At 42.2% G+C, this 19,970-nt stretch overlaps 1 protein-coding gene across 4 annotated transcripts in view; it reads right to left on the reverse strand.

The window, feature by feature from the left end:
- Positions 1–579: 579 nt before the first annotated feature.
- CASKIN2 (CASK interacting protein 2) overlaps positions 580–19,970 on the reverse strand; it is a 119,459-nt gene continuing 100,068 nt past the window's right edge. For all 4 annotated transcript variants that reach the window (XM_039342935.1, XM_039342934.1, XM_039342937.1 and 1 more), the window contains 7 exons: positions 18,788–18,870; positions 16,828–16,938; positions 16,506–16,607; positions 15,349–15,487; positions 5,725–7,866; positions 4,933–5,263; positions 580–3,017 (listed from right to left, as the gene is read on the reverse strand). In XM_039342935.1, coding sequence (XP_039198869.1) covers positions 2,921–3,017; positions 4,933–5,263; positions 5,725–7,866; positions 15,349–15,487; positions 16,506–16,607; positions 16,828–16,938; positions 18,788–18,870 — 3,005 coding nt within the window. In that variant the 3' untranslated portion in view covers positions 580–2,920. The remainder of the gene's footprint in view (positions 3,018–4,932; positions 5,264–5,724; positions 7,867–15,348; positions 15,488–16,505; positions 16,608–16,827; positions 16,939–18,787; positions 18,871–19,970) is intronic.

The raw sequence follows: 19,970 nt of genomic DNA on the forward strand, positions 1-19,970 counted from the left end.
AGGGATTGGGTTTGTCTAGGCTAGTGAAGAGAAGGATGAGGGGGGACATGAAAGCAGTGTTTTAATACCCGAAGGGCTGCCACAAAGAAGAGGGGGTTCTCCAAACCACCGGAAAGCAAGACAAGCAGCAGCAATGGATGGAAACTAATGGAGAGAAGCAACTTAGAACTACCGTAAGGAAAACTTTCCTGACAGAACAATAAACCAGTGGAACACCTTTCCTTCAGAAATCGTGGGTACTCCATCACTGGAAGTTTTTAAGAAGAGATTGGATGACCTTTGTCTGAAATGATATAGGGTCTCCTGCTTGAGCAGGGGAGTGGGCTAGAAGACCTCCAAGGTCCCTTCAAGTCTGTTAGGAAGGCCCATTTCTTCTCTTGTGGCAGCTCCTTTTGAAATGTTTTACACATTGAGACCTGAGAATTTGTATATTCACACTGTATGTACCTGCACTGTATAGTTAGCACTCATGGTCTCCAAAGAAAACTTAAGAGTTTCTTAAGCTCTATCTGCTAAATCTAATAATATATTCACACAGCCAATTCATCTGAAAGCAAAAAGGAGACTCAACTAGCCAGGCAAGGTCATTAAAAGGAAAATTATTTCCACTATTTAATACCATTAAATTGTAAGGTGTGTTAGTGGAAAACAATAAGCCATGATTAACATTAAACAAGATTTAAACTTAAAAAAACGGTCGGATGTTCTCACAAAGTAATTTCCCCATCATTTCCTACCCCAGGGCTGGTTAGACTCAGCTACATCCATACATAATTTACACAGCATACAATATATTTAAAATAAACTACTAGTTCTTTAAAAATAAGCATTCTTTGAAAGAGCAAATAAAAACCAAACAGACTGGATTCTCTCAGGGATAAGGAGAAAGCATAGCAGTTTACTGCCTCCTAGTGGCTCAGACAGTAATGTGGTTCCACCCGGATCATAAAATACAACAGACCTTTGATTAGTAAATATATAACAAACCCACATTTTAAAAATATATACATATCTTTAATTTTTTTTTACAGTTTTATCAACAGTGGGGAAAATGAGCTCTGCCTGTCAGTAAAGTGTGAAATGTATAATCTATTTAGAAAAAAGTTGTATAGGAACCCCTTTTGAAAAGTGCCACTGGTTGCAGCTATTATTCTTATAGCCCTAGTCATTGACTGAAGGGTAACTAATCTACTTGACACTGGATAAAAAGAGTCAAACATGAAGAGAAACTAGATCTAGGGCAAAAAAAAAAAAAACCTGCTAAAAGGCTCCTTTATCTGGTCAGTCCCAGTTACTATTTACCCTCCCCCTTCTTCTTTCTAAGAAATCAGCACTTGTGTTTCACGATTCATCGCTGAAAAAAAGAAAGAATTGTGCTTTCTGGGTTCCATCAGCAGAGGGCTTCCTAGCAATGAAGGGAGCCATTACCCTCCTGCTAAAAACCCTTCAAACAGCAGAAACCTTCAAAAGGAGACGGGCGCTATCATAGTTTCAGGCATAATTAAAATAAAATCTCGGCTATAGCCTCTTTGTAGCTTATAAACAGAATTTGTGTGCAACTTCTCCCTTCTCTCCCTTCAAAGATCATCTTCTCTGAAGTGAAATAGGGCCACAAGCCATAGCTTGGCTCTTGTCTTCTAGATTCTTGTCTGTGGGTTTAATAATAACCTTGTAGGCACTCTTTGAGCTGGGGGAAGGACTAAGAGGGGCAGTTTTGCAAACATTTGGAACCCGAATTCTGCCATTTTTCATTTCCTAAAAAGGAACGGTTCTAATTAGCTGTCAAAAGTGTTTTGTTCCCTGCAAAGAGCACTTAAGTGAAAAAAGTCACTTAATATGGCTACAACAGAAACTCAGTTGCCATGTTAGCATATTTTTATAATCATTATCACTAGGCAGCAGGCCCAACCTTTTGGGCACCAGGGACCGGTTCCGTGGAGGATATGCCTGCATACTACTGATGGGGCTTCGCTTATTTGCTGGCATGCCACGGACTGGTGCCTGTCCATGGACCGGGGGCTGGGGACCCTTGCCCTAGGGAGTTTGCTAAACTAGTTGGCATTTCTCTCACAGAGTCTACTGAAGCGGGGGGGGGGAGGGGAAATGGAAGACAAATCTCTTCTCTGCTCTCTGGTTTTTCGGTCCCGTGCATTGCATAAGTCCAAAGAATTTGGGAGAGGTCAAGTAGCTTTCAGTTCCTCCCAAAGCCTTACTTTGAAATGTTGTGTGCAATTTTTTTTTTGTGAACTACAGGCTGCGGCATGTACTTTTCGAACAGGAAGGGATGGAAATTTAAGCCCACTGGTTATATAGGGTTTTCTGTATTGATATGCTAAAAAGGCCTCAAGGATTTGCCTTGTTCTGCAAGCTGCCAACAACTAACCAGTGCGATGGATCACTGTATCTGAAGAAATTGACACAATGCTGCTACTACTGAAATGACAAAATCCAGGAACAATGAACGAGTTAGTCTTGAGAAGAAATGTAGCTCTCTGTGGTGGGAGGAGACCTTTTGAGGAGAAGCTCACAGTGACCCTGATCATCTTATTCCACAGTTAGCCTGAGTAGAGATACTTCTGCCCCTTTGCAACTGCAGTATGGTGTGCACCACCATCAGTTCATAAGGCAGTACAGTTGCTCTGGTGTATAAGTAGAAACCAAGTCAATCTGCATTGGAGTGCTTGCTTCATCTTGTGTCAAAGCTGTAGGAAGCATCAGAGCATAAGTGGCTATCTAGGGTGGTTTCCAGCTGGAAGTGAAAATCTGGGAGCCTCTATCCAGCAAAACACGTTGAGTAAGCAAAATGCTAAAGTGCAGGAAGGAAAAACTAGAAGTACTTGTGAGACTCATCTCAGAGGTTGTCCACCTGTTATATATGTTAGAAGCGTGAACCTGTAAATGCATGCAGAGAAACTGGCGCTCAGTCCAACATGGCATCCAGCTGTTCAGCTAGGTCGTTGAACATGTTGCTGATGTCTTCAAGAATGTTCTTGGCTGAGTGCGTTGTCCCATAGCAACTGCAGAAAAAGAAGAGAAATAGCAAATGAATGCAGATTGGGTGGATCTACCCCTTTTGTGCAACTTAAGACCATTTCACTCACACACTTTGGATACAATTGCTTATCCTTGTCATGGAAATGTCTTTCCCAAAACAGACTGCTTTCATACAACAGACTCTATTTTATAGCTGTTTCAGTCTTTAAGGTGCTGTTAAATTTCTGTACATTTTTCAGATTAACAACACCTAGACCAATTCTTCCATCAGACACAGAGAGAGAGAATAGAGATGTATCTGACCTTAGAAAGACGCTGCCAATTATTATTTAATTTAGTGATGTTGGGAGTTTTTATTCCTAGGATTTTCTATCTTGTCCAGCTATCGTGGACAGGTTTTGGATAATGTGTACTCAACACAGAGGAGCAATGTGTGTTTGTCTGAAAGAAGAAAATAGGAAAAAGATGCAGAGCTGAATATGTTGGCTGTTTACCTTAAATCACATCTTCAAATATATTATAAAATATGTCTACATATGGAAAGATTTTTTTAAATGTGTCAAAAAAGGGCAACTTTTATTTTGAAGTACAAAGCTCGTGCACTTGAATAATTTATATTTGCAGCTTACCCTTTTCCCCTGATAGCTCACAAGACAGTTTATGGGAAAAAATTGAAAAATTATAAAAACAATTAAACCACAAGAAGCAGTAAAAGTAATGAGTACTTTTAAGCAGCTAACAGGTTTGGCTCCAACACAATAACTCCTTAGGTACATACAGGTAAGGTAAGGCGTCTGTCTGTCTGTCTGTCTGTCTGTCTGTCTGTCTCTCTCTCTCACACACACACACACAAACACACACTTTTCTTTTATCTTTTCAAATGATGGGTAGGTAGTCTTGGTGGTTAAATATGGCTAAAAAACTAAATCCTGACAAAGCAAAGAAAATGCTGGTGGTTTTTCCTGTAATAGAAGCTATATTTCCCTTTTTAAAAGAGATACAGGAATTGCTTCCAAAACTCTGCTTTCTCTGGAAATAGATAATGAAGATTTATCGTTACTAATATTTTATTAGCTGCATCTTTACATAAGCGGGACTACACCCTTTTTCTAGGGCTGTCATTCTGATCTATGTATTTAAACTCTGAAGATGATAATGGCAATCAGACTGCCCTAATTTTGTCAATACAGATCAGTGCTACCCATCCATAACAGAGGCTGGCAAAGAGGAACGTAACCAGCTGACTTTTTGGCAACTACCGTACTTTCCGGCGTGTAAGACGACTTTTGAAAGCGTTGAAATCGGCGCCGAAGTCGGGGGTCGTCTTATACGCTGAGTTGTCTTATACGCTGGAAATAATGGTAGTTTCCAGCGTATAAGACGACTTTCTAGGCATGCGACTTGGCGCCGAAGTCAGGGGTCATCTTATACTCCAGGTCGCCTTATACACCGGAAAATACGGTACTTCCAGGCTTTGTCTCTCTTGCACCTACCGTATATATGCCTAGCTACTGTATAGGTTTTTCTTGCTTTGAAGTCTGAACAAGAATAGGCAAGGGGGTATCACAATTACAACACAGTGCAAAAATGTGTGGCTTTCAAGAAGTGGTCCACACAGCTTGTTCCTATTGAGAAGGCTCTGTGGCCCTTTTACGTTGCTAATGCTACATGGTAGCAGTGGTGGAAGAGAAATTGGGTGGAAGTACCATAGCTTGGGAGAAGTGGGAGAGCCATTACAGACAAAACGTTGTGTGTGTAATTTCACACAAACCTACAGCTGAACTTGAAAAAAAATCTGAACATGTTTGGTCCTAATGAATCAGAGCATGATGTCTGCGCATTAAGTGCTCTTTTTAGCAAATGGAGCAGCTGTATCCTGCATTTGGATATCTAACCCAATGCAATTTGAACATGCCTCCTTTAATGCCTTCTACTCACCTGTCTGCTTCCTCTGCAAGGATCTCCTTTTCGGCAGCCTCAAGTGTGGATGCCAAAGATGAACTGGTTTGTTCCAGACGTTGCTGGCTCTGTGGTATATCTGGGCACATGCTTGAAGGTCTTGGTGGAAGGGGCACCCCAAAATTTAAAGAAGGCTTATTGCTGAGGCCCAGTTTCATGGGATAGGGACCAGATACCTCCGACACTGTCTCAGGGGTTGCTCTGGAGGGACTTGTGCGGTGAGAGTTTGGCAAGACTTGCTGATAGATGGTTTTGGGTCCTGAAAATACCAGCTTGGTAGAAGCGATGGACGTCGGCATGGCCGTCATGTCTGAAATAGAAAGAAAAAAAAGAAGCTAGTACTTAGTGTCCTGTCTGATGCCGAAGAGTCTTCAGAGTGTCCCAGAGAGTTCAGGCAATAAGGTGCAGGAATGACAGGTGACCATATTTTCACAGAAAGAGCAAAGAGGAATTAGGTTCCCATATCTCACTAAGCCAAATCCCTTTTTCAAATTGAAGGGTCACCCTCTCTAGATCAGGTGTAGCTTCTATAAAGAAGTAGGCCAGATCAAGACAAAAAAACTATCTGATTTAGATTAATTTTATATACATTTAAATTTATCAAGTATAATAAGTAAAGTTAATAGTGTTTACTATTAAGAATACCAGTACAGTAATAATACAACAATAATTTCCCCATCTGTCATATTAAAAATCTTAGTAGTAATCTTGGCAGTAGCTCTGGAAGTTATTGCCAACTTTCCCAACCCAGCAGCAAAACCTACAACCTACCTGTTGCCGTGGCCGGTATTCTGAGCTGGCCTGACCCTCCAGGCCTCTCACTGTGCGGTGGCCCTGGATTGGCTGGTTTCAAAGAGACAGGAAGCTTGCTAATCCCCTTCTCTAGGGACAGGATGCTTTTCTCTATCTCAACTATTTGAAACGCCATGTTGTCATCCTCCAACAGGCCTGTGGTAGGGAGCGGTTCCATCATGTGTAGCGAAGGCCCACTGATGCTGACTGTCTGGGCCTGGGCGTACTGCGGGGCGATGGTCATGCCAGGGCTTGGAGTGGCCATGCTAAAGGCCTTCAGGACATTTTGGAGAGGTTCCCTCTCTTTGCACCGGGGCCGCCTCTTGACCGTGTCGGATTCTGTGAGATTGAATTCCAACACGGGGGCTTCTTTTGCTGAAGCCCCTGGAGACTCTTTCCCATTGGACTGAGCAGGAGCGGAGTCTGAGTCTGGAGCCAGGGCCTCTGTTTTGAGCTGCCCCAAAGGCTTTGGTCGCTGTTTGATGGTTAGGTTGCCTTCTTCTGCAAAGGGGATGCACTCACTGGAGCTGTTTTGGGAAGAACAAGGGGATTTGGCACAGTCATCCTTCTCAGCTGGACCATCTTCCTCAGTGTCTGATCGGATATCTTCATGGTTATGCTGCAAAGCCTCTGTCATGGTAACTGCTGATTCACTGAATGTTCGTCTCCTGGGAGCTTTGCCTTCCAAGACTTGACTTCCACCATTTAGGGTATTGGTGTTACTAAGGCCTCCCTGAACTGAATTGTGTAGGCCACCTTTCTTGGCACCTTCCTGACCACAACTGGGGATCTGGGAAGACTGAAGAGGCTGGGCTAGGCTCGCATCATAGATTGGCCTATCAAGCTTAACAGCTGTGTTTTTCCCCAGGCAAGCTCTATCTTTAGTATTATCCCCTTCGTCCTTGGAGACCAAGAACCCGTTCTGTATCTGTTGGCCTTGTTCAAACTCTGCATCAACTGCTAAAGGGCTGGAGACTGAACTGAGGCGTTTAGGAGGTGGAGGTGGAGGGCCTTTTTTCCGGGCACGGATAGCAAACGACTGACTGCGCAAGACTTTAGCTTCTGAAGGTGGTTGTGTCCGTGACACCTGACTGCGCCCAGGTCGCCTGGTTAGGGTAGCATAAGAGCCCACTGAGCTACTGGCTGGCTCTTCTTCATCAGGTTCCCCATCAGACAATGCATAGCGGTTCAAGCTTTGCGAGCGTTTCTTGTGCTTAAAACCCTCACCGTTTTGCTGTTCAGGCCTAGGCTTTGGGGGCACCTGAGGTGGCTCTGTAGGGCCGCAGTGGGAATGAAGGTAGGAGAAAGCTTTCTGGGCAGTTGACTGGAGGGTGGTCCTCTGAACGGACAAATGGGTAGATACCTTGGCCTGTTCAGGCATGGAAGGTGGAGGAGCTGACTGGGCCTTCAGTGATATGTGGGGATACATGAAGACATACGGGGCTGTTCCCTTGCTGGCAGCATGGGGCAATGTGCAGGGGGAGGGGACTGGTAGGGGGCTTGATGGCTCTGGTGAAGCACTTGGTCTCTGGTAGTGATCCATCCCCTCAGGCAGATTTCTCTCCTTTAGGGGACTTCCCACACAACTGCTAGAATAGCCATTGGTTCCATCTGGTCCATTGAGCAATGGAATGAATTTCCCATAGTGGTCTGGGCTGGGTCGACCCTGGGTACTGGCAGAGTTCTCCGCAGGATGGGGCTGGGTGTAAGAATGCCCTCCACTGCTACCGCTGCTCCCTTCGCCACTACCCAAACTCTCCTGAGAATGGCTAGAGGACGTGCTTTGGGACAGCATGTTCTCCTGGGAATGTCCTGATCCTCTAGAACGTGCACCAATGCTCTCTTGGCTCCGTGACATGCCTTGGGTACTCTTGATGGTCAATGTCTCTTGGCAGCTGTTGGACATGGCTGTCTGGAGCTCATGGCTCAGCTCACTGTCCTGAAAAGTGGTCATTTTGGGGGTGAGAGGAGAATGGCACTCCCCATTCTCCACGGTCTCAATGGTGACTATTTCCAAGGTACCAGGGATCTTGCGCCTAAGAGTGTTGACTTCAGCCTGGCTCTGACTTTTACAAAGATCAGTCAATCTCTTGACAGCCAGCATGATCTTCTTTTGGTGGCCTGCATGTCACACAAGAAAAACAAACTCAGCAATTGTATGGGAGCCTTTTCTTTCAATTTCCCAGAGGCCAGACTTGTGGGGCGTATATTAATTTAGGTCTTACGTAATTTTGTACATAAACAAACCTTATCACAAAGAGCAGATGAACAGGTGAATATTAGGTACAGTATCACCTTCGTTAAGACCAATGTGTATAATGATTAGAGCACTGTCACTCAGACATGATTGTTTGGTAGCTTTCAACCAGTCACTATGGCTCAATCTATCCCATCATCCCAGACTAAGGAAGAGGAAGAAATGGAAGTCACACAACTCATTCCCAAACCGCAAATACATTAGACCTGAGGCTGATGAAGGGACTAGCAGAGGGTGATGTAGTTGGATGTAGTAAGAATAGAGGATGGCTTTGAAAGGACAGAAGGAAGGTCCATTACCAAGGAAATGTTCAAATAAACAAGACTTGAGCCCATACCAAGCAAGTGGTTTACAAAAACACCTCAGGTGTCCCTCCTCCCCAATTCATTTTAAGATAAAATGAGGAAGAAGGGAAGCACAATCAGATTTCAAGATTCTGCGACTGTGCTGTTCTAATAAAAACTTTAAATCTAAATGGGAGAGGGTCTTAGTCTGGTCTACCTCATAGGGCGGACATTGGGGAAGACACTTCCTATCCTAGGCAAGAAACCAATGTCACTGATTATAGGATAGCCTCATGCTCCTTGTTTAACTCAATAAGGAATGATGATCAGCTTCTAATCTTGGACTTTCAACCTGTCAATTACAATGCACGTAATTTAAAGTTAACAGTAGCACAGGTAGATTTTGTAAAGGAAAGGTGGTTTTTGATAATGTGGAAAGCAACTTTAAAACTGCTCAGCTCAGAGCAGTGGCTCCATCTTCAGTTAACAATAATATCAAGCAGATTAATTGAAAATGGTTTTGAGCAATTCCAGATTCTGATGTAAGTCCTGCTTGCTCTGTTGTCAAGATAATATTGAAAGCAGTTCCAAATTCTGCTTCTTGAATTGGAAATACTATCCAAACTTTTAATTAGTAAGTATCCAAAGTTTTAATTCTGAGAAAGAATTCCTAGCCCACAACTATAACTTTTAAGTTGAGAAATTGCAGTTTTTTAGCATTTGATTGGAAGAGGTTTGTTAGAGCTGAAACAAGGAGTTCAAAGGACCCAGAATCGATAGGGATTTTAGCAAATGTTTCAGAGAAATATTATGGTTCCATCTTTAATGAAGTTTGTGAAAGTAAGGCCCTAACTCACAGGTCGGCAACCTGCGGCTCCGGAGCCGCATGCGGCTCTTTGAGCCTTTCCCTGTGGCTCCCAGCCTCCTCTGCCTTTGCAGAGAGAGACAGAGAGAGGCAATTTCGCTTCGCTTCTCTCTCTCTCTCTCTCTCTGTGTGTGTGTGTGTGTGTGTGTAAAAAAAAGAGAGTGCACTCACAGTGTTATCCGAGGAGCTGAAAAGCTTACTGGGTGGAGCTCCTCCCTTTGCTGCGTCTCTGCAGGAAGCAGGAAGCAGGAAGCAGGAAGGGCAGGAGAGAGCTAGCTAGCCTAGCTAGGCTGACTCAGGAATTCTGGGAGTTGAAGTCCATGAGTCATAAAAGAGACGAGGTTGCTTGTTGGACAACAGCTTGAAGCTTGCCAGGTGAGCAGCAGATAGGAGAGGGGGGAGAAAGAGAGAAAGAGAGAGAGGGAGGGAGAGAGAGAGAGAGAGAGGAAAGAGAGAGAGAAAGAGAGTGGGGGAAGAGGAGTGGCAGACCAAGGGCAGATAGAGAGGGAGGGAGAGAGAGAGACAGAGAGAGACCCTTTTGACATCTAAAATGAAGATAACACTGCATATATCTTTTTTACCTTTATTATGGGTGTGTGTGTGTTTGTGTGTGTTTGTGTATACATATATACACACACACATACATATACACACACAAACACACGCACATACACAAACACACACACTGATAATAAAGGTAAAAAAGGATATATGCAGTGTTATCTTCATTTTAGATATCAAAATGGTTTTGTGGCTCCCAGTGTTTTGTTTTTGGTGGGAAACGGGTCCAAGTGGCTCTTTAAGTGTTTTGGGTTGCCTACCCCTGCCCTAACTGAACCCAGGTAAGCCTCTTATCAGAATTGCCCAATTCTATCCTCAAAAATATCTAAGCTTATTTCACAGTTGCAATCAGAAAAAGACTTAATTTGCCTGGAACTGTTGCAATCTATCTAAGTAGTCACTAGAAGTATAAAACAACTTGATGGCAGGTAATCAATCAAGAATAGTTGACGCCTGTACCTGCAGCTATTTGTACTCATGTAGTTCAACCTCTGGGGATATTGTCTCCTTGTTCCTATTTAATTTTTATATAAATCTGTTGGCTGTACAGATTTCTCTAACCCAGAACATCTCCCTAAGTTGGCTGTGGATCTGTCTACTAAAATGTATACTGACAATGATCATCATTAAATTAAATCATTACTGAATTTGGGAACACAAAGGGCAATTGGCCCGTTGTGTATGAGAACAGCTGATCGTAACATTTTTAAAAAGTCAAGGAAAAATTGGGAACAAAAACATTGATGGTCATTTGATGGGAATGTGCTAGAACAGGGGTAGGCAGCTTTGGCTCTTTTATGACTTGTGGACTTCAACTCCCAGAATTCCCAGCATAGCTGGCTCAGGAATTTTGGGAGTTGAAGTCCACGAGTCATAAAAGAGCCAAGGTTGCTGTGCTAGCTAGAACTTGGAAAATGATGTAAGTTCTGAGTCTTCCATTGTTCTGTTGCCATGTAAAGTATCTGAAGAAGTAGCCCCGAAGAAAGTCAACAGTAGTCCTTAAAGATAGCTTTTGTGCTCCAGCAGCTTTACAGATATATGAAACATGAATTAGGCTTTGTCTTTCATCAGGGCATAAATATACATCTCTAAAGAAGCAGAAGCTCTGAAAGTATTTCAGTCTGAATGTTTATGCTTGTTATTGCAATGCCCAGGTCCATTCCAACAAATTTTAGCGTTTTAAGTCTGGTAGAAAATTGGCTTCAAAAGAATTCTAAATAAAGGCTTAAATATTAAGATTTACCCCTGTATTCACAGATTTGTTGGATTATAAGGATGAAAATAAATAAACAGTAAATTTGGGACATGGAGCTTCAACAAGATATAGGTTTCTAGATCGCCCTGTGCAGGGACCATGATAAATATTATATCAACATTTTATTATCATTGCAAATTTAAACCTAACGAACAGGCTTTCCCAATTGGCAGTTCAATATGCTGCTTTTAATGTTCATATCAAATCCTCTACTTTCTATACCATTTTGCCTATAGTTCAAAATGAAGTTGAATTTATATGCCACCTCCTTCTGCACTACCTTTTTCATACAGATTCTTATACTTGACTAAGATTTATTTTAAAGGATCTTTCAAGCACAGAGATTGCATTTTAAATAAATTATCCTTTAGCAGCTGTAAGAACAAATCTACCAAGTAAAGCCAAAGTCTTTGTTTCTACATTATGCCATCTGCTATTAGAGTTTAATTTTAAACTTCTTTGTTTTTTTCTTGCAAGTATAACTATTAGCTGCATGTTTGTCAATACATATATTGTTATGTGTCTGTTACTAATGATCATATGAACATAATAAACTTATAATGAGTTCAGGATCTTTTATGCTTCTGGTTATTGAATTAATCCTGGAGAAAATCTATCTGGCTGCTAAGAGGTGACACTAACTTCATGGCACAGAATCAATCAATATTGAAATAAAGGTAAAATCTCCTTCAAGCTGAGCTCAACTCCTGGTGATATAATTAATAAGTCAATGTAACTTTCCGGCAATGTGGAATTTGTTTCCTACTGCTTTTTTCTGCAATGTTCAGTTTCTTGTAGCCTACAACCTTGGGATTTCCTGATTCAGCGCAGTTTAGGTTTTTTTAATGAGCAACCAAAATTAATAACTGGCTGTGCAGTTAATGCATTGAACCCTAAGAGACTTTACTGTTTAACATATAACTCCCTCTCGTTGCCTGAAAGCTTAGTGAGCTCTCTGCAGCATTCATTAGGCTCCAGGCTCTTCCTTTCTGGAGTCCAAAAGGACCTCTGTAAAGCAGAGCAGCCTGGAAGAAGCCATTTCAGCTGAGCAGCCAGTAAAATAAGACTCCTTTTTCTGCATCATTTATTTAAAGGGTCTTTTCTATAGTGCCTCAAGGATATTAAGCGCATTCACACAACACAAATGATCCAGCAATCACCTCCACTGCTCATTCATTCACTGCTGAATACCAGGAGTATACAACTTGGAATGAATGGGTTAGCATTTATTTATCAATTTATATGCCGCCTCAGTCACTACAATAACTCTACATTACCTTTCATCTCTTCGGTCCTCCTGCATTTGTCTCCCTTCCCCTCTTTTTTAATAACAATTAAAAACAGTAATAATATTCTTTTGCCAGAGTGGGAAAAATAATGTGTGTGGCTATCTATTTCATTTTGTTCTTTGCCTCAGTGCAACGATGGGCGTGTGAGAACCAGAACAACCATAGAAACAGAATGTCTAGAGAGGCCCCATTTTATAGGGATTTCAACAATTATTCAGGCAATACAGTACCTCCGACTAGAAAGAGTTACTTTAATGGCATTAAATATCTACGATTAATTGGCAGAGTAAACTAAGCCATTTTTCCTACTCCTATAACCTGGTTAAGCATGTTATGTGAGGAGAGCTATGGCGTTCTTTTTTTTCTTTTTTTTAATTCATGACTAGAGAATGGGGCTACAGTTCTTGACATTCTGTATATGCCAGTGGAGGAAGCTGAGTGAAGCAGTGAGAAGGGGGAAACTGGAGCAACTGTTTTAGGTGGGTCAGAGGTGGGTCATTCATTTTTAAAGGGGGTCTCATCAATAGCTGTTTGTCATGTACACCCAATTACGTGTACATTTGGCTGTTTGGGGATGAAGCCAGTTGGCATATTTAGGTTATGCTTATACTCACAGACAAGCAAGGCTGCCTTCATTGAAAACAGGATTCAATTACTCTGGGAATTTGGTGCAGTGCCAAAAATTACACTAATTCCTGCCTCCAAAGAAAGGGGCAAGCTTTCTACCCTATTCTTTTTCTTCCTCATTGCAAAACATGGTTTTGGTAAGGAGCCAGTCAAAGTTTGATGGGGTGGCTGAGCTGCCTAACTCATCAAATCAGGCCATGACAGAAGGCGGGGAAGAAATATTTGCAGGAATGGTTAAATGCTCTGGTATCGTGCTCCATGGAGGCACTCCATCCTGTTCTTGTTAAAAGGATGCTTAGATCAGTGTCAAGTGTAGTCCTAAGACCTTTGGAGCTATCCAGACCCCTCTCAAAGGTTCATGAAATCAAAAATATTTGCCAGCTTATGTTGAAAATTAATTTAGCATTAAAATCCCATCAAGCAATCATTAGTGATAGTGAATGCATCCATTTTAATTTTTAATGTGGGAAATATCAATGAATATAACCGTACAAACAATGTCCTCCGTCATTTTTAAAAGTGGGAAGGGATTCTGAGAGAAGGAAGTTTAAGAAACACTGATCTAGATGCAATAGTTCTGAGCGCTGCCTCAAATGGGGCTTTCTATGACATGGGAGAAGGGAATTTCCTAGACCAAGGCAGAAAAAATGAAACATGGCTGTTCTGTGAGAAGGAAGAATGGGCATGAAGCTTTCGTATATGCATAATAATCAGTTCCTGAGGGAATAAACATCTAAGCATTTTTGTGCTGGTCCATGTCCATGTCTTTCACAATTGATGCTCTGTACTGATCAGGTGAAATTTTAATTTTTTTTACTGATCGATTTTAAGGATTAGGATGTTATGATATCTACGTTTATTTTGTTGCAAATTACTTCAGCTCCCCCAGGAGGAAGAATGCTAAAGAAATTAGTTAACTAACAAAATAATTGCTGCCTGAGGTGCCGATCAAGATGCGGAATTTGCTTCGATGCTTCCAATTGTTGGTGTTCAATTACACCATCCCATCCCTTAGAGCTGTCACAGCTATCCATGAGTTGCTCCATGTGGCCCAGTGATAGGAATGAAAGATTCCTGATTCTTAATCGGAGTTGCTGGGATAATGGCAGTGAACCACAATCCTTCCTTACTAGAAGGGGGCAGATTAAAGCTTCTCTCTCTAGTAATAACTGCAGGCAAAAAGAAGGATGTACTGTATATGTAGGTGCAAAATGTTCCACAACCAACAATGTAACCTATTACTCCAAATATTTTCCTTAAGGTACCACAAGATTCTGCTCTGTTAAAAAAAAAAAGAGAGACTGTCCAAGAGAAGTTAGGATACCATTGTGCATGACAAAGTTTTTGCAATGTTTCCTGCTCTTGCTGCATCCATCTCTCAGCTATCAAGTCACAGTGCACAGAAGAGAACTCTGTGGATACAGTCTAGGAGGCCGTCTCCTTTTTGGGACTATCCTTGGCAAGCTTTGCTGAGTCTGTCACTGTGCAAAAATGAAGACTGCATCCTGGGCTAGGTCCAATGTTCTCTCACAGCTACATATCACAGAGTGAACTGGAGTCAGCCAACAAAATTTGGGCAAACTGTCAATCTATTTGAATAAGGAAATACTTTTCTTAGGATTCCATGGAATCTCAAGAGTAAATTTAAATCAAATAGGCTTTGGAGTGTAAAAGCTTTTGTGAGGTGCTGCATTATATTTAGTTGGTTATTAGCTAGTTATGGCTATCCTTCTTGGATTCACCTTAGGCTAGTGTTTCTCAACCTTGACAATTTTAAGGCATGTGGACTTCAACTCCCAGAATTCCACAGCCAGCAATGCTGGCTGTGGAATTCTGGGAGTTGAAGTCCACATGCCTTAAAATTGTCAAGGTTGAGAAACACTGCCTTAGGCCAAAAACAGGTAAATTAACACCATCAAGATACTTTAGATTTCAACTCCCATCATGCCAGGTTAGTGGCAAAAGGCTAGGAGTCCTGGTGGTGCAGTCGTTAGAATGCTTTGCCCACAGCCTGGAGTTTGATCCTGATTGGCTCAAGGTTGACTCAGCCTTCCATCCTTCCGAAGTCGGTAAAATGAGAACCCAGCTTGTTGGGGGCAATATGCTGACATTTGTAAACTGCTCAGAGAGTGCTGTAAAGCACTATGGAGTGTTATATAAGTTTAGTGCTACTGCTAATTGCTAATACATTTTCTAATGTACTTATTCTTGCCCGTAAATACCACAGTCACCATAATATTCTTCTAACGGATAACCAACGATACAGACAAGCTAGATTTTCCATTCCAAGTCAATTAAAAAGTTCTGAGAGTTGAATCACTGAACTACAATCAAGCTGAGGTGCAGTGAATATTATGTTACGGATCCAATTTCCCCATCCTGACAGGAACAGTCTTGTTAGTACATACAACCAGAAGTTCCAAAAGCCCCGGTGGTTTTGCCTCTGGCTTATGATTTCTTCTCACCAAGTTTGTTGATGCCAATCTCTTGCAAATCCTCCCAAGTCAGATCGGTCACGATGTTGATGGAGTCATAACCGTTGCTCACCAACTTTTTGTGGTACTGTGGTAGACCAATAGCACTCAACCATTCCATCAAGTCATCCTAGAAAATAGTGCAATAGCCCTGAGTTTCATTAGCAATATCTTGGTTTCTCTCCAAGTCTATGCAGCTTGGGAGGGTTAGGAAACTGAATGGATCCTAGAAGATACACATGTCAGATCAGGTTTTGGGTTATAGTGCTTGCATTCCCTTGCTATTTTTCATGTTCACTGGAAGGCACCATGAAGAGTATCTTCCATGGCTAAGAACTAAGTAGGACAAGCCAAAAAAAAAAAAAAAAAAAAGCAGTCTTCAAAATGCCACCAACTTTATATATATATATAGATCAAAACATTCAGTCAATCATCAATTTATCGGAGTGAGCAAATGATAGCCCTGGTAAAGTAGAGAGCAGCTTATTGGGTTTACATTTGCAAATACTCTATGATATCTCCACAAAAAGGATGCAGCACTTTGGGGAAAGGAGTGGGAATAGAAATAGATGCAACCTCATTTTATGGAGAAAATGGTCAAACATATGGTGGCATTAAATAATTATTAGATTAAAATATGCCTCACAGATATTCTATAGCAGTGGTGGCGAACCTATGGCATGGGTGCCAGAGGTGGCACTCAGAGCCCTCTCTGTGGGCACGTGTGCCGTCGCCCCAGTCCTAGGCCTTCAGCTGGGTTTTATAAAACCTTTTCGCTTTAGGCCTCCACCGCTGTGTACCCCCAAAAGAAGGTTCAATCAATCAGTCAATTTCAACTTCTCGCGGGAAAAAAAAAAGATCTTGCAAAGATGGAACTGATTGATTGATTGAACTTTTTAGTCCCACCCAGTCTGCTGTTACCACTGCAGCCACGCCCACCCAATGGGCCACACTCACCCAATGGGCCACACCCACCCAGCACCCAACGATACATAAGTGGGTTTTGAGTTGCAGTTTGGGCATTCGGTCTCTAAAAGGTTCGCCATCACTGCTCTGTAGCATTTTTGGGGGGTCTGGGAGTGTATGCTTTCAGGTAGGATATAGCTGATCAAAGGCTTCTTGTAGATCTCGGTAGTTGCCCTACTCACAGGAATATAATTTGGGAGCCATTCAGAAATGCTGAGCTGTCCAATCTCTGTCGAAATTTTCTTCCTGTGGCCTGGTTTGGTTACCCCAATTGCCGTGAGATCCTAGAACAAAGAATACAGATACATTATCTACTACCAACAAAATGCATTTAATATAGTCTACAGTGGGGGGCAAAACATCTGTGCAATGTCTGTCCTGCAATGTCTCTTCAGGGAAAATGGACAAGTTCTTATACACCCCAAGTGATAATTTTGTGGAGAAACTCTAAGATACTTTCCCACCTTTGCCTGGTCCTCTAATTATTTTTATTATTTTGTTTACCTCTGGAGTCATGCGGCTGATCGTTGGCACGTCATAACCTGCATTCAGAAAGTTGGCCGTATAACACTCCAGCTGGAATTCGCATAGCCAATTGTAAATGGCTGCAGCATCCTGCAAAGAAAAGAAAGAAAAGTCCCCTTTGGGAAAGACCACTACATTCCTATTGTCCTTTGGTTACTTTACCCAAATATTAATAGTGTGCTTGAGTATATGTATTAAAACAAACAAGAACAACCAAGCAGCAGGGCATCAGGTCACCTATCTCTAATTTACCAAATGGGTAAGGATCTGTTAGAGAATTTTTAATTTCTTATTGGTGAAAAATAAATCAGAAGCTCTCACAGTTGACTGCATTTAGCTGATTCAAATAACTTTATATTTATATTAAAATATTTACAATACCATTCTTCTTTACAGCAACATAGCTTAATGAAGACTTCTTACAGAGACAGACCAGAGACAAAACTTTGAGACTGGAAATCCAGCTCCTAACTCAATACTCTTTTTGCACAGACTCAGTAGCACTTTCTTCCCATTGGCTGACTGAGTTACCACATGACTCTTCCTGTTCATGAATATTCCAACAGGATCATAGGAGTTTTAGTTGAAAACACAAGAGGACATTAGGTTACCTATTTAAGCCCCACTTTTTCTGAGTGTTGGGCCACTCATTAAGCCCCGGGTAGGGGTGTTTATTTGAAAATAGTAGATCAGTGGTGGCGAACCTATGGCACTATTGCCAGAGGCGGCACTCAGAGCCCTCTCTATGGGCACGCACGCTGTCACCCCAGCCCTGCCTCACCAGAAGCCCCCCCAAAGAGTAACCCCCTGGGTGTGGCCCATGCGGAGCTACACAGCCAAGCACATGGCAGCTGGGCAGCATATGATGCTGCGGGGTGCGGGTGGAGGACATGCCCACCATGGCGCTGCAGGGCCGCCTGGGTGATCTGCGGCGTGCTGTGGATGGACGGGGTGAGGGCGGAGCAGGGTGGGAGCGGGCGGGTGGAGTGAGGCAGGCCGGTTTTTGGGCACTCGGTCTCTAAAAGGTTCGCCATCATTGTAGTAGATTGTCAGCACTTTTGCCAGATTGGACTTAATATGAAGCTTTGCCATTCATTGGCATGCTTGGCATGCACTCATTTAATGGATGTAATAAAATTTCTCTTGATAAAGTGAAAAGATATGAACTCATTGTTATTCTTTGAAAAGTCCTCATAAATGGACTTCATGTGCACTTTCCAAATCAAGACCGGAGTACAGAAAGTGCAATTTAATATTTTCAAATTTACTGATTTATTTCCAGCTTTTAATAATATGGTTCCTTGGAAAGATCTCAGGAAATCTAAGGAGTAATTTTATTATATAATTCTTTTGTTTGCCGCTGCACTCAAAATAATTATTATTAGCAACATTTTCCTGGGAAGAGCGATCTCTGCCCTTGCTCAACTCTTTATGGTAGCTGTAGAAACATCTGCTGTCTTTAGCATTCTACTCTCTCTATTCTGATAGCAATATCACAAAAAGAGACCTTGCCAGGAAAGGTTTCTCAATCAGCTAGACCAGGGGTAGGCAACCTTGGCTCTTTTATGACTCGTGGACTTCAATTCCCAGAATTCCTGAGCCAGCTATGCTGGGAATTCTGGGAGTTGAAGCCCACGAGTCATAAAAGAGCCAAGGTTGCCTACCCCTGAACTAGACTCACTAATACAGTATGCCTCTTTGACAATACAACTCCAGAAAAGAGGAAACTCACAGTAGTCTTAACATACTTACAGCCCCAGTGTTGCATTTGTTATTCCTCTACTTTGCACTATTACTCCCCTGCATCCTTTCAATTCTTCCGTCCATTTTCTAATTCCAGGTAAGAGGGGCACCAGGTGATTTTTAAGGAATCTCGAGGAACACCCGATATCAATATTTCTAAGGGTTGTCTGTTCTTTGAACCAAGGAATTACAATACCTTCCCTTCCAGGAGCTGCTCTGGGCGTAAATATTGGTGGGAGAAGATCCTGTCATTGGAGAAATTCTGATGCACTTGTGTCCCTGCAAAGAATCAAAGCAAAAATCAGAGCAGACAACAGAGCCTTGGAAGAATCAGTGCAGGACACAGTCATGCAAAAAGGCCCGTTGCTACATAACATTTCTCCGTTTGAACAGGGCATGGAAGAGAATTAGAAATCCTTACACGGTCATGGTGGCACTTTCTGCATTTAAACCCATGGAATTCACCCACAGGGAATGTACACTTTATTTACATTTCTGTCCTGTACATTTTTTAATTAAAAAAAAAAATCCATCTTTTCTCAAAAGCTATCTGCAGCTTCTGGGAGGGAGGGGGGAGTACAATCAAACAGTATATTCAATTTCATTTTAAACAATGTATTGTTTTAAAGTCAATTCTCACGTGCTCTTGAATTTCAATTTTTCATTGCTCAAACCAAAGACATTCAGGCATAAATTTTCATGGACATTTGGGCAGCCTTTTGCACCATGCCTTTCAGAGGTGTTGAGCTTCTCCTGTCATAGTTTCCAGCCAATATGGCCACTCGGAAATCTGGGAGTTTATTTATTTATTTATTAGACTTATATACCGCTTTAAGTGCAAGCACTCTCTAAGCGGTGTACACCAGTAAGCAATGTATATATATATTTACATTGCCCCCAACAATCTGGGTCCTCATTTTACCTACCTCGGAAGGATGGAAGGCTGAGTTAACCTTGAGCCGGTGAGATTTGAACCGCTGACCTGCTGAACATAGTCAGCTAAAGTGGCCTGCAGTACTGCACTCTAACTGCTGCGCCACCTCGGCTCATGTAATCCAACTCATTTAGAGGTTATCAAGAGCTGTGATGGTGCAGTGGTTAGAATGCAGTACTGCACGCTAACTCACTGCTCACTTCAGGAGTTCAATTCTGACCGGCTCAAGGTTGACTCAGCCTTCCATCCTTCCGAGGTCGGTAAAATGAGGACCCAAATTGTTGGGAGCAACATGGTGACTCTGTAAACTGCTCATAGAGGGCTGTTAAGCACTGTGAAGCGGTATATAAGTCAAAGTGCTATATCGCTATCAGGCTGGGAAAAGCTGTTGTATAAAAGCAGCATTTGACACTGCAGGGCAGATAGCAAGAGCCTTGCTCTAAGT

Source organism: Crotalus tigris, unplaced genomic scaffold (assembly GCF_016545835.1).
Source record: "Crotalus tigris isolate CLP2741 ecotype Arizona unplaced genomic scaffold, ASM1654583v1 scf7180000017814.3102382, whole genome shotgun sequence".
In the NCBI taxonomy this organism is placed as follows: Eukaryota; Metazoa; Chordata; class Lepidosauria; order Squamata; family Viperidae; genus Crotalus; species Crotalus tigris.